Here is a 22,067-nt window from a genome sequence, read left to right on the forward strand (position 1 = left end):
TGAAAAACTGAAATGTTTGGTGCACAATGTGGACCACAACCATGTTTTCATTTTTGTAAAAAAAAATTGCAGGAGGATAAATCAACTGGCTCTGGTCATGTAAAAATGTAGCTCAGAGCATGTATCCTAATACGCTTTGTTTACACACATCGTCGTGTGTTACCCCTCTGTACCCTACTCCCTTGCATCATGGGAGTTTAACAAATACTATTGAACAGCAGTGTCAAGTCTGCATTCAGTCCCGTCTGCCACTCGGTTCACTCTGGGGGGAGATATAAACCCTTTCCAGTTGAGCCTTGTACTTTACTAGGATTCTGTCTTTCTCATGAGATGTGGAATTGAACTCCTGACTACTTCCTAAAAGTCACATGCCTTTTTCAGAAGCATAGGGATCTTAACTATGTTATACAGCAGGTGAAACTAGATGATCCCAGCGGGCCTTGGAATCTATGAACTGTGGTTCCCTGCTCTAGTCCCCCTGTTTACCTATCGTTCTTGCTGCCATTTCAGTTCAATAGGGTATTCTTCATTTCCTGAATCAGGCAGCTGTGCAAAGTTGCTGTGAGCTTTTTAAAGGCTGTTTACCTTCCATCACAGAGGAGGCTGCTTTCCAGTGATGGGGAAGAGATCCCTGTCGATATAGTTTGGCATCAACTTGGAAAGTTTACCAAGTGCTTTTCAGTCATTGGCTGGAAGGTGTTGTAGAAACATCAGTCATTGGGCCAACTTTACTGGTGCAATGAGGAAGCTTTGGGTCCCTTCACCCACTCCAATCTTACCTGGCTATACAATCATTTTCCCTTGCAACAGCAAATCCTCTATCACCCCTTTTCCCAGCCAGAGCTGGAAGGTGGGTGTGGCTGGGGGAACGGAGCCTGACAGGGAAAAAGGCAATGTGACCCAGACATCTGTGCGCTCCCAGCAATCATCAGTTGCTGGGATAGCCTCTTGGGCCCATACACAAGTGCCAGTGAAAGCAGCCCCAAAATCAGGGGCACATAAGTGTGATTTAATGCCAGCTTTGCACTCCCACTTCCCAGCAGTTACTCCGACAATTGAGGATCTGTCCCATTGACTTTCTTAGGTTCCGTAGGATTTCCTGCTATTGCTGCTACTACCTGTCAGGAAATTTTCCCCATCCATCATCTCACTAGAAAACATTTTAATCCTGTTTTGGGGATCTTTTTGGTATATTTAGCTGCCTTGTCATTTCTTTAATTTTTAAACAGCACAATTATTATTAGAGTAGAGCCTAGGAATTCAGCAGGCCTGTGGAGATAACAGCATGAAGCAAATTAGTTATCAAGTCAAAATCTGTCCTCACCTCCATCCTCTCTGACTCCTCTGAGTGCAGAGTACAGCCCCTAGCTTGAGCAGTTTCAGCTTTTAATTTGAGTCTTTCTTGTAGTGGTGGTTGTTATTGTCTGAGCTAAACAAAAAGTGACTCCCAAGAACTGTAAACTTGACGGGCATTAGCTAACTTTCACAACATCCCCAGTGTGGTAGGGAAGTATTGCTATCCTATTTATGTGGTCGGGGAAGCTGAGGAAGGGATCGTGGCCTGAGTTTTCAAAAGTGTCCATTCATTTTGGGTGCTTGATTGGAAACCCCTTCCTGAATCAGTGACCTTCTTTTGGCCTATGTGACTGGCACGCAGTCACAGAGGGGAGGAATCAACTTCTGAACTCAGGCTAGAATGCAGGAGTCCTTGGTGTCTAGTCCCACGTCCAAACCATTAGATCAATCCTATCTCTGATGCTTCCATTGTGTATATGTTGACTTGTTTGGTAGAGCTTGGCTGGAAGAATGTGGCTCACGGTTTTATACTAGGGAAGCATTGCCTCTGAGAGAGGAATAGAATAATTTATCCCTTGCAGCCATCTTCCTCCATCCTGTTTCCTCCCATTTGGGGTTCTCTGGTTCACTGGGCAAAGGGAAAGTTAGCAATAAGCAAGACACTTGGAGCCCAGACAACCTTGTTAGTCAAAAACAAAGACAAAAATTGTTGGGCTCTTTTTGCAGAACACATCTCGGAACAACAGGTCAGGTCTCATCTCCATGAAAACTTCCATAATGCCATGGGGACGTGAGACATGTCGAACAGGATTTTGTAGGAGTGATAACTCAACAGAACCTGGGGCTAAAGCAGGGACCTCCTTCGATTGTTTGGTAGGGACCTTTAGGTCTTCTCTGCATAATCATCATGTTTGTTTGCCTGCTTCAAAAATGACTTTGTTAGTATTGAAAACCTGGGTCTTGAATGGCTGTCTTTATATTCTTGTTGCATTTCATGTGCACTTCCCTACCAACTGCTAGACACACCACAGGGGCACAAAGACACTAAATTAGTGCTCAAACGATTAACTTTGCCAACAAACAGCAAAGGAGCTGGAAGGAAAAAAGATTGCATTAGCTCAACAAACAGCACCTTTCCCTCTTTTTGCCACATCGTGTCCAACCTCCGAATGCTCAGCTTAGTTCTCCACTAAGATCTCAGCTGGATGTAATTTTTCTCCAGCAAAAAATATAGAGAAATCAGCCTCAAAGATTGATGGCTTGGATCAGAGTTCATTCTTGACATTTTCCCTGTTATAAAATTCATGTGAAGGGCACACCTGCAAGCACATTTTCCCAGATGTATGTATGTATGAAAGACAGACTTGGCCCACAACAACTTCTCCAGGTTTACAGGACACACCTAAGGACACACCTGCCTTCCCACCTCCAAAACTTCTCTCACACCACTGGTATGTGGTAGACACAGGAAACATGGACCTTTGTGTATCAGCATCCTTAGATACCACCCAACTCCCATCCATAAGTCAACACATAAAGCTGGCTCCTGGAGTTTCGTTGAAGTCAAGCACAAGCCATGGGATGCAAGCAGAAGTGAGCCCTTAATTGGATTTGTGAAAGACAGAAATTCCCAGATCATCTAACTTAATGGTTGTCAGCTTTGTGCCACGGATGATGTTCCTCTACTAGAACTTGTAGTCGGGATGGGATATCCCCATCAGCCTTTCCTTGGTATAGGAGAGATTAAAAATAAATAAGTGAAATAAGCGGATTGCAATGAGCACTAGAAACTCTTGGGATGCATTGTGGTATAAATGGGACCAACAGAATGAAACTAAGAGGAAATTTAGGTTGAGTATCAGACGTTCTCTACCAGAAAGATGCAGTAGGCTGTGGAATCGTTTCTTCAGGGGAAGGGCTAGAAGCAACATTGTTTGAGATTTATGGAGCTAGAATGGAGAAAGCAGCAAAAGGACGTGTTCTAGGGAGAAACCAGCATTGGTCTTCAGGAGATGGAGTGGATGATCCAATAGGCTTTTCTTCCTCAGAGTTCTTGGGCAAAATGTTTTCAAAACAGACTAAAAGATTATATGTGCTTCACCTGAAACACTTGAAAGGTCCCTGAAAGCGGGTACTTGGCACTTTCTTTCAGGCCTCTCTGGATATGTCTACATGGCAATTAGACACCCAGGGCTGGTCAGCCAACTCAGGCTTGGGCCAAGGGGCAGTTTAATTGCAGAGTAGATTTTGGACTCAGGCTGCAACCTGAGCTTGGCTCCTGCCCCCTTGCAGGGTCCTATGGCCCAGCGCCAGCCCAAGCCTGAACATCTGCATCACAATTAAACAGCCACTCAGCCCGCGTCAGCTGGCATGGGCCAACCATGGGTTTTTAATTGACATATCTTTTAAGTTCCAGAGCGGTAGCCGGGTTAGTCTGTTTTTAGCAAAACAGTGAAAGTCCTGTGGCATCTTAAAGACTAACACATGTATTTGGGCATAAGATTTTGTGGGCAGAAACCCACTTCAGCAGATGCATGAAACCTTTTAAGCAATACTTTTTAAGCCATTTCAAGGTGGGCAACCAAAGACGGAGGTGCCTGAAATCACTTGAGCAGACATTGGCCTATGGCTCTATGAACTAGCCATGGCTAATTGGTTTATTTCTTGACTCCTTTGACTAACACGGTCGGCTTTTTCCCTCCCCTTTATCCCTTTGCAGGCCCCGGAGCAGTGCATGATGGGAACAACGGTGCATCAAAAAGAGCTGGCTGCGTCTGGCTGCTTCCCCTCCTGCTGCTGCATCTGCTCCTCAAGTTTTGACCCAAGTGCTGGTTCTGCGGAGTAGCGACAACAACAGCAACAACACGAAGAAAAAGTATAAAATTTAAAAAAGAAAAATAATCATTACAGTAAAGAGAATACATTCCCAGAAACCTGGGGGGGGGGGGAGAAGGGGAATTGGGGGGGGAGAAATTCCAATTTTTTCCCGCTGAAGTTTTGACACAGCTGAATCTTTTTCTTTTTCTTTCTCTCCCCCCTCCCCTTCTGCAATGGACAAGTGTGCAGGTACCAAGGACCAACCAGTACATTTGGCTGAATGGCTCCCCCCTCACCCCATCCCCCATTCCTAGGCGGCTGGCTCAGTCACTTCTTTCCGCTCAGCTTTCCCACGTGGATGCTTACGGAATCAGCTGCTCCAGCACATGCAGATGCACAGCTTTTTTGAGATTTTCCCTCCTTTTCATGGACTGTGCCGCCATTTGTGTTTGTTGAAACAAACAAACCAAAATTTACGACGACAAAACAGATGAAAAGGAAGAAAGCAAACCAGTTGTTAAACATTTCTTCATTTTACTACACACGGACATCACAGAGGGATTCTGATTCATTATTAATTTTATTAATTATATTTTCTGATATGAGCCTAGAACTGTTAGTTCATAAAAAACAAAAAAACAAAACAAAAAAAAAAAGAGGAAAAACAAAAAAAGAGAAGTATGTTTATTAAGCATTAAAAACAAAAAAAGCAAATAGTGTTCTTCTTAACTAGGTGTGCAAGAGGTGGAATCTCAGCTTGTCTTTGGGTATTTGCAAAATTGGTGTGAACAGTCAACGAGTCTTGCAAAAAAAAAAAAAGGAAAAAACAAGAAAAAAAAGGGGGGGTGTTACAAACAATTCCTCCACCAGCGTTATTGAAACATCATCCATTTCTCTGGTGTTTAACACAGAAGATACTATGCTGTCTACATACTGTTTTGGAAATGGAAAAGTTGATGCTCACTGTATATTGAGTTGGATGGATATGCTTATTCTTTTTATGGGATATATATATACAGTATATATAAATATACATATATATATATATATATATATATATATATATATATATATATATATATATTATTTTTTGTTAGCGTTCTAGCCACATAATTTCTCAGCAGGGTCCTTCTTCTGCCATTACTGCATGCTGTATATGGACTTAGCTGTGTATTGGTCTTCTTCTAAGAGATGATAGAGTTTATTGGTGATTGTGTAATCAATTCCTGCCTATGATTTTGTCCCCTCCTTCACTTGGGAAGACATGTTAGAGACAGTTATTAAAAAAACAACCAACCAAACAACCAAACAAAACGAAAAAGGAATAACAAAAACTGCAGCGTCTCTTTCCAGGTTCGGATATTCCAAGGGGAAACTGTGTATAACAAGTATTCTTCATTCCCCCTTTTCTATACAGCTTGGGACCTTAACACAACAATACAAACTTAAACAAAAAAAAAAGTAAACAGAAAAGAAACAAAAACCACCACGCATCTTTGATTTAGCCATTGGCTGGTTCTATGACACTTGTGTGGCTAAGGGAGAAATTAACTTGCTTTATTTTATTATTTTGTTTCCTTCTTTGTGGACGAAACTGAAGAAATGCGCTTCACATGGAGGTTCTGGGATAGCCCCATAGCCAGAGGCCCTCCGGTGTCCTTGACTTGTTGGGGGGGGACCAAAGGGGGAGGTTGTCTCTGACTATACATTAAAAAGATGTTCCGTGTTGCTGTTCTGCCTGGTTGTAGTACGTCATTGTAAAGTTTGACAAGTTGGGCAGACCGGGGGGTGGATCTGTGCTTCGATAATGTTTTCTGGTTTAATTCTTCATTAAAATCGTGCTCTTCTGTGCAAGATACAGGTGGGGTTGAGACCAACGGCCCAGATCCTCCAAGGTATATAGGTACTTAAAAAACCTTTGAGGATCTGGGCCAATTAGCTCTGTAGTCCTGCTGTGAGCTTGATGGAGGAGATGCAATCTCCAAGAAGGAAGGGTGAAAGACAGATGACATGGGTCGTCACCCCTGCCTGGTGGCTGTTACATGAATGTACCTGTGCCTCACCGCTATGGATAATGTCCACATTTGGGGTGGGGGAACAGGGAGGAGAGAGGGAATGCTAAATAATAATAATTAACAACATGGCAAGCATTGCAGCATGAAATGGAGGAGGGAGAATGAACGTTCCCTAGTCCCGCCCAGTCTATCATAACAGGGTCTGATTCTCAAAGGCCGTTGAGGTCAGCTGAAGGACTCCCAGGGACTTTATTGCCTTTGGATCTGGCCCCCAGTGAATCGTTGACTGAGGAGTCTCTCGGCATAGACTGCTGGGGGCTGATCCTGGGGACTGCTAGGTGCTCTCACTTCCTACTCCCTCAGCATCGTGCAGGATCAGGCCTTTCAATCAGAATGGGTAGACTGCTCGTGTCAACCCCAGAAAGTTCAAGAGCTTTCATTGAAATCCCTTCCAGGGACAATACGACAAAGCCCCAGAACGTGCCCTCCCTTCAAACATCCCTGAGCTACTGGGGAATGTTCTTCAAACTCCAAGAGATTATTCACAGGCCTTTAGGCTGGTGGCTACCGAATTTGGGCCATGGGCTCCAGCGGGTTTTTACTGGCCTAACTGAGAACAGGAGCTGGCCCGCAGCAATTAAATGGCTGCTTTTTAAGGCCGATGATCAAATTATCCTATAATAACTTCCTGGAGGGCTCTGCATTGATCAGAAGAAAGGGTGGAAGTTGCCTTCCTTTCAGCACAAAAGACTGAGCTTGTGAAGTGCTGATCGAATTAGATGGAGGATCAAATTAACCAGGAATTGAAGTAAGTGAAAGCAGCAGTTGAATCTAGGAGCTAAAATAGTGAACTGCACCATTCCATCCCCTGAGGAGAAAGATAAATATATCAGCGTCTCCATTTTGGTGAAACATGAGGGGTAATCTCTGAGCTGCCCCACAAGGAGTAGTTAGCCATAGGGTGCTAATCCCAGCGTGCTTGCAGATTCTTGCTAGTATCTGGCCAGAGAAGAACACAAAAATAAAGCCATGTTGGCGTGGAAAATGCAGGAGAAGAGAAATGGAGAGAGAGAAAAATCAGATGGACAAGGTGTGAGCGGGGTTCATTTTAAATTGAGGCAAAGTGGAATAAAATATTCACGATTAAAGGCTTTTAAAAAAAGTGTAAGTAACAAAGCATTTGTTTCAATGGTCAGCTCTCTCCCGGCAGGGGCTTGGATTGGACCCTCTCCAGTCTTGGTCACAGGTTCAAACCCAGCATACAGTCTGTGGAGAGTGAAAGCGCTTGGCCTGTGGGAGGTAGAACAGTGGCTTGTGTGAAATGAGTTGGTGGGTCTCAGGCGGGTTCCTCATAGAAATCTGTCCACATCACGGAAACCACCAGCACCACTGGCTCTTGTCAGGTGGTAATCTCAGTGGAGGAGCCAATGTCTCAGTGGGTCAGAGAGAATGAACTCTTTGCTTTATCCCGAGAAGTGGTGTCTAACCATCATATGACTGAAGCCTGTTGATGGAGCACTGCTGGACAAGCTGCTGTCACTGATTTCCGTGCTCTGTGCATTCCTAAGGAGAAGCAAAAGACGTTAGCAAAAATATCCCTCATAGTGTCTCTCTTGATAGATTTTTTTTTCTAACCGTATTTTTGTAGGGATTCTCCCTGGCTTTTCTGGGCCTTGTCTCTCCTCATTCTTTGTGACTGGAATCATGCAGCAGCTGGGCTGCTCCCTGCAATACGCAGCTTTGGGACTCAGGGAGATTGGGTCTGTGTGGGAAGGGCAGATGGAGTGCATGCAGGATGCTGCTTTGTATAACATAAGCACGTGGACCTCATTTGCAGAAGTGCTGAGTGCCCTCAAATAAAATTAAACTGGCACACCTTAAATGGATTAGAAGTTGGCTAAACTGGTAGGTGTCAAACTGTAATTATCACCAGGGAATCATCATCCAGCGGGTGTGTTTCTACAAGGTCCCACCATGATCAGTTCTTGGCCCTGTGCTATTTAACAACGTTATCAATGACCTGGAAGAAAACATAATATCATCACTGATAAAGTTTGCAGGTGACACAGAAAAGGGGGAGTGGGAAATAATGAACAGGGCAGGTCCCTGGTACAGAGTGAAAGGACCTGCTGGGCGCAAGCAGTGTATGATTGAATATGGCTAAATGTAAAAGTCTCCATCTAGGAACAAAGAATGCGGACCTTACTTACAGGATAGGGGGCTGTATCCTGGGGAGAACTGCCAAATAAAAGTGTGGGTCATGATGGATAACATGAGCTCCCAGTGCAATGCTGTGGCCAAAAGGGCCAATATAATCCTGGGATGCGTGAGCAGGGGAACCTTGAGTAGGAGTAGAGAGATTATTTTACCTCTGTGTTTGGCACTGGTGCGACCACTGCTGGAATCCTGTATCCAGTTCTGGGGCCTGCAGTTCAAGATGGATGTTGTTAAATTGAAGAGGGTTCAGAGAAGACCCACGGAAATAACTGAACGATTAGAAAACCTGCTTTATAGTGATGAGAATCAAGGAGCTCAGTCTATTTAGCTTACCAAAGAGAAGATCAACAGGTGACTTGACGACGGTTCGTAAGTACCTACTTGGGGAACCCGTGTTTGGTAATGGGTTCTTCAATCTAGCAGAGAAAAGTGTAACACGACACCATGGCTGGAAGTTGAAGCTAGACAAATTCAGACTGGAAATAAGGTGTCAGTTTTTAACAGTGAGAGTAATTAACCATTGGAACGATTCATCAAGGGTTGTGATGAATTCTCCATCACTGGCAATTTTTCCATCCAGATTGGATGTTTTCTAAAGGCTCTGCTCTAGGACTGTGTCATACAGGAGATCAGACTAGATGATCACAGTGGCCCCTTCTGGTCTTGGAATCTGTGACTCTGTGAACTCCAACAAGTTAATGAGTGTGACTCGGCCAGTCAGGCTCTGTGCAGTGCTTCACTCCAACTTGCATCAAAAGGAAGAGTAGCGGTGGACAAACTCACCATGCACCAGTTCTGGTAATTGCTACCCAAGAACATAAAGCCAGCAGCTGGCTGAGTTCTGCCCTGCCCTGACTTGCCGGGGGTCTGAGCCACTCTCTGCCTTTTCCATAGTCTGATCCCACCTTCATGGAGATTTTCTTCTTCTAGACCATCAAAATTTTCTGCTCCCCTCTGGTTAGCAGGGAGCAGTCAGCACCATCCACTCATGGAGACAAGCAGGGAAGACAGAAGGAGAGAAAAAATATAGGAACCAAAACAAAATGTAGCCCCAGATCATGCAAACCCGTGTGTAACCCACTGATGTGTATGTTGTAGGTCTCCCTCTGTGCCTGACCCACAAAGGATCTGAGTCAGCTACAGCGAGAGGCCTACAGACAGGGTGTTTTAGCTCAGGGTTTCTCAACCCGTGGATCAGGACCCAAAACCGGGTGGCTTGAATGTTTCAAAGGGTCGCAGGGCAGCTCCTGTCCCACGGGGCTGGCAGGGCTCGCCTCCCTGCGCCAGGCACTGCAACCTCTGAGGTCCCAGCGCCACTCAGGTTTGGCCCAGCCGTCATGAAGACGGGAGTCTGGGTGGGCCAAATCTGAGCGAGTGACTCCCCTCACCCCCCTCCATCAGCCTGCGAGCCAGGTCCCAGCTCCACTCAGACACGTCCAGCCCAGTCAGGGGGGCAGGGGCTAACCTGAGCAGCGCTGCGACCCTGGAAGTCGCAACGCCCGGAGCAGAGAGCCCGCCCCACAGCACAGCAGATGCAGGAGCTGCCAGTGGGGGAGGGAGGGCCTGGCAGGATCCGACCCTTCCCCTCTGGGGGACAGGACCCGACTGAAATCAGCCTGGGGCCTCTGCCCCCAGGCTATTTAGTGGGTCACACCAGGCCCTAAACATTTACAAAGGGCTCCTGAGCCCCGAAAAGTGGAGGACCACTTCTTCAGCGCCACGTGTTTTAGCGCCGAGGCTCCCAGCTCCAGCCCCGCTGGGCCGGCCGAGATGGCAGCCAGCGCGGCCACGCTTCCCCGTCCGCGGGCCAGGGCTCCCAAGGACCTCGCCGAGGCCGCTGCTGGGGCCTGCCACTGAAGCGAGGCGCCCACGCGTGGCCCTGGGCCAGCCGGGGCACAGCCTGCATTGGCCCTGCGTGGCCGTGGCCCTGCGCAGGGCTGCATGTCTGCCAGCAGGTGGTGCTGTGCGAGGTGATAAAGCGGCCGGGCTCCCTGCCCCGGCTGAGCCGAGATGGTCTGTTGCTGCAGGAGGCTGCACTGCATGGCTTCCCCCGTCCCCCAGCAGGCATCCACCCCCTCCGAAAGGCTGCACGGCGCCACGGTAAGCCAGGCCAGCTTTCTGCTGCTGCAGCGGGCGGGGGGACACCAGGAGGCCAGCTCAGGCCAGTTGCAGCTGGTTGCTCTGGCCTCCCCCCCCCCCACTGAGGAGCTCACATGTTTGCTAGGCCACATGGATTCAAGCACGGTTCTGTGCTGCCCCCTCCCCCCCCGGGTGCTTTTTGCAAACTGTGCCCCCCCCTCCCCCCATCAGCCAAAGATTGGCTCCTGCACGAAACGGCCAGTTGTAGGCATGGTCCTTGCATTCAACTTTCATCATTGCTCTTTTGCACCGTCCCTGCCTGCCCTGGCCCTGTCTTGCCAGTGTAGTCCTGCCCCCCCAGCGACCCACTGCATGTGTGTGTGTGTGTGGGGGGGGGGGGGGATGAATTGTCTGAGGTTCAATGGGGGGTGCTGGCACGGCTGCAGGGTTGCTCTGAGCAGGTTGCCCAGCTCGGGCAGCGGCTAGTCCTGGGCTGGGCAAAGCAGCAGGCTGGAATCGGTGCGGTTTGTGGGATGGGGTGGGGGTGGCTGGAGACGGTGGCAGGATTTGGCTGGAGTGTTTTCGAGGGGTGGGAAGGCAGGGTTTGCCCAAGGCCCGTCCATTCGAAATAGACAATTGACAACTCTGTGCAGCAGCGGGGAGCTGGCTGGCATCTGAACTAGCCCCTGGCCCTGGTTCAAGGTGCCCTAGCTTTTGTAGCTGGTTGCCCAATGGCCCTGTGGGCCTGGCAGCATCTGGGGAGGAGCAGAGGGGCAGCATTGCTCCCTGCACCTGTGGTTTTTACAAGGGAGGTGGGGCGCGGGCACGGCGCTGGCTGTGTCCCTGCAGGGCACCTAAGTTTGGCAGGTGTCTCGTGAGCCCCGTTTGGGTTTTGTCCGGTGCAAGCGCTGCAGTCTGAGCTAAGGAAGCGCGTGTCCCGTTCCTGCTCGGGGTCTTTGTTAAACTTTCCCTCCGTTGATCCTCTGTGCCACACTTCCCTGCCTCTGTCCTGAAATCTCCTCCTCCACTTCTTCCTTCCGTCTCTTCCCTCCTTCTCGTGCAATAAGCAGCATTGCTGCACTTGGAAGATCAGTAGGATTGCAGTAAGTTGTTCATATTGCAACAGACCCTGAGCCTGCTTAGCCCCTGGCGGAATCACAGCAATGCCAGGCTGGAAAGGACCTCAAGAAGTCCTCTCCTAGTCCATCCCCATGCACTGAGGCAGGACCAAATACACCTAGATCATCCCTGAGGGGTGTTTGTCTAACCTGTACTTAAAACCTCCAGTGACGGAGATTCCAAGACATCCCTTGGTAACCTGTTGCAGGGCTTTACACTTAAAGTTGGAAAGATTTTCCTGTTACAGAACCTAAATCTCCCTCGTTGAAGCCCATTACTTCTTGTCTATGCTCCGAGGGCTGCACTAGTGGGCTTAGCCTCACAACCCTCATTTCATAGATAGGGAAACTGAGGCACTGAGTGGTGAAGGTATAGCACCACCCTCGACCCCATGTCTTCCCCTCACTCCCTCCTCCCTCCTGGCCAAAATGCAGACTCCTAAAATTGTCACACCTAAATTGAGCTAACTAAAATAAGATCTTAATGGGTTGACACAGGCAAGAAAAAGTTAAGAGTATCATGATCACACCAAGTAAACCCAAAAGAGGAAGATGGAAAAACTCAGGCCTCCATCCTACAAAGACTTGCGCAGCTGTTGACTTTACACATGGTGGGACTTGCAGTCTGGCCCTGTGTCCACATCTACCTGAGAAATATTGGCAGGGAGAAGCTTGCATTGCTACAGCCCATCAGCTAAGTGGAGGGTCTTAGCCCCCAGGGCTATCTGTCCTCTAGTGCCAAACTAGTTTGCTTCATTTTAATTAGTATACCTATAGAAGAAGGGGACTAGCAAGCGGAGGTAGGAAAGTATTGCCTCTGGACCCAGCATGGTCCCATATGGAATCTGGGCCTGCCTTTAATTCATAATTCCATCTCCTCTGCCACGTGCAGCTTTGACAGAGGGTCCCCTCAAGGCGAGGAGATGGCAGAAGGGTTGCTAGAAGGGGATTGAGGGTGCAGATCCCTAAAGCGATCATCTCACAGATTCCCATACCCCCAAACAATCCCCAAACTGGCCTAGTCTCTTGGGCTCTAAACAGAAATGTATTGTTTTGTTACCTCTTTTTTTTTCTCTTCTTCAAACGCACAATGGCCAGATCTTGAGGTCCAGGCAGCCTGGGAGCTGGGGTTTGCGTCTCTGTGGTGTCTGAAAGCAGTTTGGCTCTGCAGGTGTGGGGCAAGGGTGTCTGAGCCAGCCTTTGTTGTAGAGGTGGCTACCAATTTTTTTGAAAAAGCAGGGCAACAAAGTGGCTATTGCAGGGAATCGCATTGTGGGCGGAAGAGCAGTGGCTGGCCAGCTAAGCTGAACTGAACTGCCTTCTTGGAGTCAGAGCGGTTTATAGAGGGCCCTATTTCTAGCCCCTTAATTAACTTAGCTCCGCCCATGGGAGGGGCTCATTCATTTTGGATCTCTGAAAGGACACAGCTGCAGATGTATAGAACAGGCAAGCATTTTCAAAAGGGCCTCAGGGAACTGGGCACCTATCTCGTTACATTTCAGTGAGATGTGGGAGAACTAAGTGGGAGCCAGTGTTGCCTAGCAGATAGAGTGCTAGACGAGGATGTAGGAGACCTGAGTTCTGTTCCCAGCTCTGCCACTGGCTTGCTGGGTCATCTTGGGCAAATCTGTTTGATGCCTGTGCCTCAGTTTCCCCATCTGTGAAATGGGGATATTGGTACTGGTATTGTCCATGGTAAAGTGCTTTGAGATCTACTGATGAAAAGTGCCATATAAAAGTTGGGTGGTGTTATTATTAACTCCCTTGCAGATCACAGCCATAAACCAGAGAGGGAGGAAGGGCAGAGAGATGGCAGATGACAGGGAGGAGCCCTCATTCTCTCAGCCGGCCTTCCCTCTCGCAATTTACAAAGTCAGTGATGGCAGAAAGGACAAGCAGCCAAGGTTTCTCTGCTTGAAGCTCTGTAGGAGCATCATCCAAAGCCACTGAACTCACTGGAACAGCTCCCAGGGGACCGCAGGAGGTTTTGGTCAGGCCCTCAGAAGAGTTGTGACACTGTTAGCAGCAGCAAAAAGCCGGGAACTTGCGTTCCCATCACCAGCAGTAGCTTGGGGATTCCACCCTCTTGTCTGTTTTTCTTTAATGAGCACAAATCTCATTGTGTCGGGAGTTTCTGTGGAAAACTCACCCTCCATGCATGAATCAGGAGCTGTGCAAGTAGCGAGAAGCATGTGTAGCATTGCAGTCTGGTCTAGCAGTGAACTGGGGCTCCGGGGGTCTCTGCCATTGACTCATTGTGACCTGGGCAAGTCACGTCACTCCTCTGTGCCTCAGTTTCCCCATCTGTTAAATGGGGGTGGTCAAGCGCTTAGCAATCCTCTAATGATGTTACAGAAGTGCAAAATATTATTATTTATTACTGCTCTCATCTGGGTTTAAAACAAACAAACAAACAAGTCTCCTGCTATAGGGTTTAAGCCAGCCTGTAACTATTAGGGGTTAGGATGAGACGTTCTTGGGTGGCGCAGGCTAGCTCACATTTTCTTGTGCTGGAGCTGGCTGCCGCTAGAGACGGTACGAGAATAGATGGACCCCAGGGCTGGTCTGTAATGGCAATTGCTATATGCTTCAATTGCTGCGAAGAAAGGACTGTTTATGGCTTTGCTGACACCACACACAGCTGTGCTGGCTACGCGACTTTAAGCCCAGCGAGTTGATATCCTGCCACTTTTATGTTGAATAGCACCTTGTTCCGTGGTTGGCCCCCGTAGGTTTCAGTGCGGCTGCCTGCGGTATGAAGTGCTGATCAGAGTGAGTGAAGGTAGCAAGACCTGGCTTTTGGTGCCTATGACTCCATCGTGGTGTCTGAGTTCTGCCATGGCGAGGTGGCCCCTCCTTAGAGCAGTTTCTCCGTTGTACGTATGGATTTTGAGTTCTCAACCTGGGGTGGGATCATGACCAACCTGCCCTTCCCATATTGCAGAATGAGAAGGGGTTTCCAACTAGATATGAGGTGTGTATGGGTCCTGGTATGGGAAAGGTTGAGAACCACTGCTTTCAGGGAACAGTGTGAACCAGTGGTTAGAGCACTTGACTAGAACTCAGGAGATATGGATTCTGTTCCTGCTACTGCCACTGGCCTGCCGTGAGACCTTGGGCAAGTCACTTCCCCTCCTTCTGCCTCAGTTTCCTTTTTGCTTTGTCTGTTTAGATTCTAAACTCTTGAGGGCAAGGAACTGTCTCTTATTATGTCTTTGTACAGCACCTAGCACAGTGGAGCCCCAATCTCAATGGGAGCTACTGTAATAGAAAGAGATAAAAAGACTCCATGAGTATCTAAAGATCTTTTAAAGGAGCTTTTTACAGCTCAGGTCTAATTTGACTTCATCTTCTTCCCCCCACAAAACTCAAGACCACCAGTAACACATTTATGCGGGCAGTGGGAATATTTCTATATATAAACAAATGAGTATTCCTCTAAAGCGCTGACACACATACATCGCAACACTGTGCTAGAACATGAGCACCTGAAAGTGAAACCAACCTAAAAAAGTCTCAGTGTGGTCTCTTCACATGCTTTTGTTTGTGGGTAGAGCACTGGACTGGCGACCTGGGTTCTGCTCCCAGTTTGTCCACTGTTGTTTTAATTTACATGAACTATATAGTCCAAAGGTGTTAACATAACCCAGTTGCTGTCCAGCATTAAACAGTGTTAAACAAGGTTCGGGGCTTGGCATACAGAGACCTCAGCCTGCTTAGCACCAAGGCAAACACCCCATTAACAGTCCTTTTAACCCTTTATTAACAATACAGAAAAGAAGGGAAACCAGTTAAAGACTTTGCAATGTGCAGGATTAAATAAGGTTTCATTTCAACAACATTCCTTGTTCCCTTGCCTGTTAGCTGCAGAGCGTTTTTAGAAAGCAAATCCCCTTCTCTGACAGTTTCCTGGGTGGTATCAAAGGTGGTGATAACTCTCCTTTTGGGGAAAAGAGAAGAAGTTAGTTGGGATAGGCTGGAGCTGCTGATCCCATTTCATCCCAGGAGGTCTCCTTCCTCTTCTTCCCATCAGCAATTCTTGTGTTTGTACTTCACTTCTTTTCTCCACCAAAGTCTTTTAAGGCCCCCAGAAAGTAATGATGGGTGGAATAGCCTATCCTCTCATTACTTTGTCCACCAATTTGGCCTAATTTTCAACACACCAATTGTGGTTCACCTTTCTCTTGTTTACCAGACATGACCTTAACACAGGCCTTGAGATATAGCAGGAGGCCTTTTTGTTTGGTCTATTTCAACCTTTGTTTCCCTTTTGCACCTTTTCCCATCCAAATTTATTGCCATAGGTGATTTGAACATTTGCACTTTTGTAGCAGCTGCAGTTCCTGGTCGTGGTTAAAACACTGTGGGGAAAAATAATAATACTGTGTCCTTGAGGTATTTCTCCACCTACAAGAAGCTGGAAGTCTTAGACATCTCCCAAGAGAGCTGGTTCTCATGCCAGAACCATGCAAAATTTCACAGACTCGGTAGAGTAAGATGAGCATGTGGGCCAAAATTTCCAAAAATTGAGGTTGGACACCCAAAATCACTATCCACTTTTGCAAACCTTGGCACTGAATGCTTGGGTGCTAATAATCAGAAGCTCCGAATCTTTCAGGGCTGCCCATCGCTATATGTACATTGAATGATAAAGCAGATACTATATACACATTGTTAGGAGATGTACGTAAATGTGATTAAAGATTAAATGGATCTGAAATGCTGTGGGCTTTAACGTCAGGCAGGAATCAAAAACCCGGGGGAGTTCTCACTTTAGATTCACAAGCCACTTCCTCTTTGCTGGCAGCAACTTAGATGCTGCTGCGGCTTACAGATGAGCTGTTTTCATGAAAGGGCCTGGTCGTCCCTACGGTGTTGAGTACCTTCCTAGAGAACGCAAAGCAGAGGAAAAGAAACTCATGATTAAACTGAAATTGACATGAGAACTCCCGTCGGCTTTCAGCTCCTTTGAGTTCCCTTCTGGGGCTATAATTCCATTAATCTAATATAAAACGCCATAATATAGAAAATATCGGGCAAGATCCTCCACTGCTATAAATTGGTGTAGCTCTGTTGACTTCCACAACGCAGTGCCGATTGACACCGGCTGAGAATCTGGCCCGCAGTTCTTCCATCAGCGCACCGTGTTTGTATGAAAGGGAACGATGCGGCTAATGAGTTGTAATTTGCGTTGACCCTGTGAATTTAGATGTATTAACTTCACCACTGAAGAATTCTTTTCAGTCATTCGACCTCTTTATTCTCCACCCTGTCTTCTGGTATAATAGTTCACGCCTAGAGGGCGGCTGAGGTCAATCCATCAATCTAAGCCATGTGAGAGGCAGAATTTCCATGCCATCATGTGGAGCATCAGAAAGGACTTAACAAGCTTCCCCCTGAAAGCTGTGATCAGGGATAACATGTTCTTAGCTGTGATTAGGATGATTATTTATTACTTATAATATAGTAGTGGCTAGAAGCCCCAGTCAAAATTACAGGCCCACTGCGCTAGCTACTATTCCTGAACATGGCAAGAGACAGTCCCTTTCCTTTAGAATTTACAGTCTACACAGGCAAAGGGCAGGAGGGGAAACTGAGGAACAGGGAATGAAGTGAGATTGTTGTTATTATTATTATTACCCCAGTGCTTGGGAGCCCATGAACCAGGACCCCCATTGTGCTAGGTGCTGTACAGACACAACAAAAAACTGCCAGAGTTGACCATCTTAAATATAAGGCAAGAGATGGCAGATGGGTACAGACAGATCAATGGGGGAGCGCAAGGAAACCATGAGACTGTGTTGGTCAGCATGATGGACTTGATCTCTGCACAGTCGTTGTCAGGTATCCCTAGGCATCCCTGTAAAGAAGAATCGTGAGGGATTTGAAGGTGGATAAGAAGTTACTTTTGTGGATGTTTATGGCCAGCCTGCAGGAGAACATGAAGGTGCTTGTTTGGAAAATTTAAGCTATGGGCAGTGGAGCCTGGCATCAACAGCTCAGCAGTGAACGAGACATGATAGGCAGGGCGGGGATTGGCCAGGATGGGCTTTGTTAGTGAAACCAAGCCGCGTGTGTTCGATGTGATAGAGAAGCGGAGGCAGTGGAGGGACTCAAAGAGAGCCATGACATGGTCAAAGCGACGGGCTCAGAGATTGATCTTTGCGGCAGCATCCTGAACAGAGCCAAGCGGGACAAGATTGCATCTGTCAAAGCAACAACAGAGACGAGAGACTTTGAGAGCTTGGCTGAGAGTTTTAGCTGTGTGGATTGATAGGAAAGGTCAGATCTGAGTGCTGTTGTGCAGAAAAGAATCTTGTTCAAGGTCATGCAACAGGTCAGTAGCATGCTTGGGAATAAGACCCAGGGGTAAAATTCTGGCTCTGTTGAAGTCAGTGGCAAAATTCTCATTGCTTAACAGAGCCCTGATTTCACCCCACATCTCTTGACTCCCCGTCCTAGTGTCCTAGCTGCTTAGACAGTACTGCATCCCTTATGTGGTATGCAGTAAAAGCAGTGATTGTGTATTTGAGGTTGTTGTGTTTTCCCCCTGCATTATCTTGTTTGGAGATATCATTTTTAACAGCTAACGCATGGATATTACCAAGAGGACATTTCCTAACAACATAATCAATACAGTACAACTTTCGTATAGTGTCTTCCATACAAACCGCATCCCAGAACACTTTGCAGAATTACGGTATATTTCAGGTCCCTGGTATAAATTACAGAAAGCAGTTGTATGGCAGCAGAATTAAAGCATTTAGTCAGCAGGCCAAGTGCAGAGGGAGAGAAATGTTGAAGTGTACACCAGGGAGCAATAGGCTGCTTTACGCTAGCTTGGAAAGTCAACAGGGCACAGGTTGGAAAATATTGCAGGCAGTGATGTAGCAGCTAATAGAAGCTGCGGAGGCGAAGGCTCTCGAGGTGGTGGGGAGAGATGGAGAAACAAATAGATGCTTGCCTGGCTGCCATGAGCAGAAAAGGGGAGTGGGGGAAGGTGTGAGGCTGTGTCTACACCAGGAAATTGAACCATTGGTAATTGAACGCAGACGGTTCAGTGTGTCCACATGAACCACGCTGAACTGGTTGAAGAACCCTTGCAGATGCACCCACGTTAGCCGTGTTCTAAACCAGCGGTTCTCCAACTTTTTAAATCCCCCCCCCCCCGGACTTTTGTGTAAAAATTGCACCCTTCCCCCGGCCCCACCTCCCACTAAAACCAGGCCTACATATCATAAGTGGAGTTTGACTGTTTAATTTGGGGGGGGGCAAGGGATAGCAGCAGCTCCCCCGCAGCGCCGGAGCCCGATGCGACCCGCCAGAGAAAATAGCGGCGGTGGGGAATCGCACCTCGTCGTCGGGATTATCCGCAGGCAGCAGCACGGACGCAGCCCCCGCCTCCGGGAGCCTGCAGAGCAGCGGTAGCGGTGGGGTGGGGGCTGCTGCTATGGGAGGTAGGCAGTGGCAGCAGCTGCCGGGAGCAGCGCTCCGACGGGAGACGGAAGCAGCTGTGCAAAGTGCGGAGCGTGGAGCTGGACCGGCTCTGTCCCCTGTTCCGCCAGCGGTGCCGGGCCTGCCTCCCCCCGCCTCCTCTTCCCTCCTAAGGGTCCCCCACCTCCAACACCTGCTCGGGGCTGCCTGTGTGAGGCTAACTACCCCTTTAAGAGAACTCTCATCTTGACAAATGCAAAGAGATTCACTAGGTGCCTTCTCATAATTTATGATTTGAGTTTCTGGCCTTGTTCAGTCCTATTACTCCTGGTACAATAATCATTTTCTCCTCAGTAACTAGTACTTTGGAAAAGCAAAGTGATAATTTCATGCTTTTTTAAACAAAGTGGTCACCGATTAAGGAGAGAAAAGAAACACAGATTTTCTCTTTTCAGGGACTGATGCAGCCCTGTTATCAGCCACTGAGATTTCCCTTCCCTTTCCAGGGAAGTGGAGGAGAATTTTTCTTCCTGTTGTATTCAGATTCTCTCCAGAGAACTGTCCCTCTTTACCTTACCCTGGGCTGTGGGGGAGCCTGCAGATGAGATAGCAAAGTGGTTTGACTTGACGGCAGCTCATCTGAACAGTCGAGCAGATAAATAATGATGCCGAGTTCTCGTTGTGCTTTACAAAGAACGATAGTAGAATTATCCTTAGTGGGGAGAAGAAGTGATTTGTCCAAGGCTAATGGGAATAGAACCGAGGCATTCTGAATCCCAAATCCAGTACTGTAGCTAGATTGTCTGCAAAGTGTATGCCTGCACTCGGATTTCAGGCAATGAAGGTTAAAAGCAAGACAGATTCCCCTTACTCTCCAGCTACAGGAACTCAAGTGCTAGGCCACAGTGTTATTCAAAGTAAAATGGACTCATAGGATAAGTAATGAAGTGGTCCAAGAATGGGCATATAACTACCTACCAGTAGTCTGGAAAAAGAGATGGGCCTATTTGGGAAATCTCCGAAGAATGTCTGATAATAGGCAGCCTGAACGAACATTTCTTTGGCGATCCCAAGGCAAGACACAGAGAGGCTGAGCTAAAGGCATGCTCTGTAGCACAAAAAATGACTGCAGCAGCGTTACTGGATCTGCATATAAAAGACCTAGAGAAATGAGTCCAGGATAGGGATGATTGGCGTTGTTTGGCTTCTGCCGCCTGCATTCGGTAGCGCGGGGATGATGAGGGTGATGGAGTGTGGTACCCTGCCTCTGAGTCAAACAGCTGCAGACCCGGAGCCTCACAATCCCTCGTGCCCTGAATCAGTGTGATTCACTGGGATTTCGCCCCACAGGGCAGCAAACAGCCTGACATGGGTGGAGTTGGAAGGCTCTGGAGTTGTTCAGAAATGCAGCTGGGGGGCAGGGAGGAGGAAACCTGTGTGATGCTATGCAATTCAGTGCAGAGCATCCTACCTATGCTTCCCACTTTGCTGTGCAGAGATTGCTCCCCTGTGGGAGGCGGATTGGCCAAAACCTACAGAGGAAATCAGTCGACCAGGATCCCACAGCGTTGCTCTCCAAGTAGTTGTCACTCTGCATGGACTCCAGCCATCTTGGACAGCTCCACGGATGAGCTTCCATTGGCTAACTAACAATGGCCCTCATTGTAGTCAGTGCTTTGTGGTGCAGGAGTTAATAGGCTCCCGACCTTGCCAAGTTGCGTGATGTCCTGAATGTAACTTCTGCAGGGGAGGGGAAATGCCAGGCAGGAAGATGTGTAGGACATAGTCATTGTCGCAGAGAGCTTGGATCTGCAGGGTTACTGCCTGGGCTTTGCCGTTAAGAAAGATACAGACCCCAGGTTGGCGCTTGGAAGGGTCCAGGTTATTAACCCTTTAACGAAACAAAATCCAGAGGCCATAGGAAACCCTGATTTGGAAGTCATAGGGCTCACCCCAAGAGGGTGGTTCATCCCCGTTGATGGGAATATGGACTGTGTCACCTCAATATGGCAGCATCTGGAGGAAACTCCGGGATAAAGAGAAGTGTGTCTGCTTCCCGGAGGTGTTTATTCCCATATTACATGCCAGAGCATTCGCTCAGACTACTGGGTGGGTGCAGTAATTTGTACTGTGCAGGCGAGCTCGTGTTATGCCATGATCCAGCTGCCATTGAAGTCAACACGAGTTTTTCCGCTCGTATTAACAAGAATTGGATCAGCCCCACAAAACAATGAGAGGCAAAACAAGGGGGGTAGACTCTGCCCCTCGGAATATCAGCCCTTCCCCAGGAGATGTGCCTTAAAGAGACACTGTTCAGGTTAAACATCAGATAGAGGGAAATTCCTTTCTGTATTAGAGCTGCTACCTTAATGATAACAATACCTAGCTCTTATACAGTTTTCATCTGTAGATCTCAAAGCATTTCACAAAGGAAGTGGGTATCATTATCCCCATTTCACAGGTGCCTGTTCATTTGTTTATATATAAAAGATACACGTGTTCCCACTGGGATTCAAAAAGAAAACCAGAGACACATTGTAGTTGGGCTTAAGTTTTGTGGGGGAAAAAAAATATGGAGTCAAATTTGACCCGAACTTTGTCCCTTTAAGAAAGAAATTTTTCAGATACAAACATGTGGCAAGTGCATGTACAGAGTCTTATTATTTATTTGTATTCTAGTAGCCCCCATTAAGATTGGGGCCATATTGTGCTAGGTGCTGTACAGACAGACAGTAAGAAGCAGTCCCTTCCTCTAAGGATCTTACAATTTTAATAGACAAAGCAAAGGGGAAACTGAGGCTCAGGCCGGTGACGTGGCTTGTCCACAGTCACAAAGCAGATGAGTTGCATAGCTGAGACTAAAACCACGACTGTTTAGTCTTGAGTCTTAAGTGTCTGCTTGTCCTTTGGGATGAATTCCATTGAATGACACTAAGTTCCTGTGACAGTCACATCCACTTCCTGCAGATTAGGTGGGACTCTAAAGGCTTCACGATTGTTCCAGAGCGAAAGCAACATAATTCATCCCAAGTGCCTTACAAGTGCATTGCTATAACAGAGGAGCGAGTCTGCTCATTGCGGAGCTCAGACG

General features: G+C 47.5%; 1 protein-coding gene and 2 long non-coding RNA genes across 5 annotated transcripts in view; 2 read left to right on the forward strand and 1 right to left on the reverse strand.

The window, feature by feature from the left end:
* The window catches only part of NTM (neurotrimin), a 631,724-nt gene extending 625,883 nt beyond the window's left edge, over positions 1-5,841 (forward strand). For all 3 annotated transcript variants that reach the window (XM_067564047.1, XM_067564057.1, XM_067564063.1), the window contains 2 exons: positions 4,016-4,171; positions 4,356-5,841. In XM_067564047.1, the coding sequence (XP_067420148.1) occupies positions 4,016-4,116 (101 nt within the window). In that variant the 3' untranslated portion in view covers positions 4,117-4,171; positions 4,356-5,841. The remainder of the gene's footprint in view (positions 1-4,015; positions 4,172-4,355) is intronic.
* Positions 5,842-7,094: 1,253 nt separating this feature from the next.
* LOC137163801 (uncharacterized) lies at positions 7,095-12,856 on the reverse strand. Its single transcript, XR_010922848.1, has 3 exons — positions 12,603-12,856; positions 8,498-8,553; positions 7,095-7,691 (listed from the first exon to the last, which is right to left on the reverse strand). It is a non-coding gene; the product is annotated as an uncharacterized lncRNA (long non-coding RNA).
* The window catches only part of LOC137163799 (uncharacterized), a 34,864-nt gene continuing 23,130 nt past the window's right edge, over positions 10,334-22,067 (forward strand). Inside the window, exon 1 of the long non-coding RNA XR_010922844.1 lies at positions 10,334-10,445. This is a non-coding gene — a long non-coding RNA (uncharacterized lncRNA). The remainder of the gene's footprint in view (positions 10,446-22,067) is intronic.

Source organism: Emydura macquarii, unplaced genomic scaffold (genome assembly GCF_026122565.2).
Source record: "Emydura macquarii macquarii isolate MOO-44397 ecotype Brisbane River unplaced genomic scaffold, CSIRO-AGI_Emac_v2 contig_312, whole genome shotgun sequence".
Lineage (NCBI taxonomy): Eukaryota > Metazoa > Chordata > Testudines > Chelidae > Emydura > Emydura macquarii.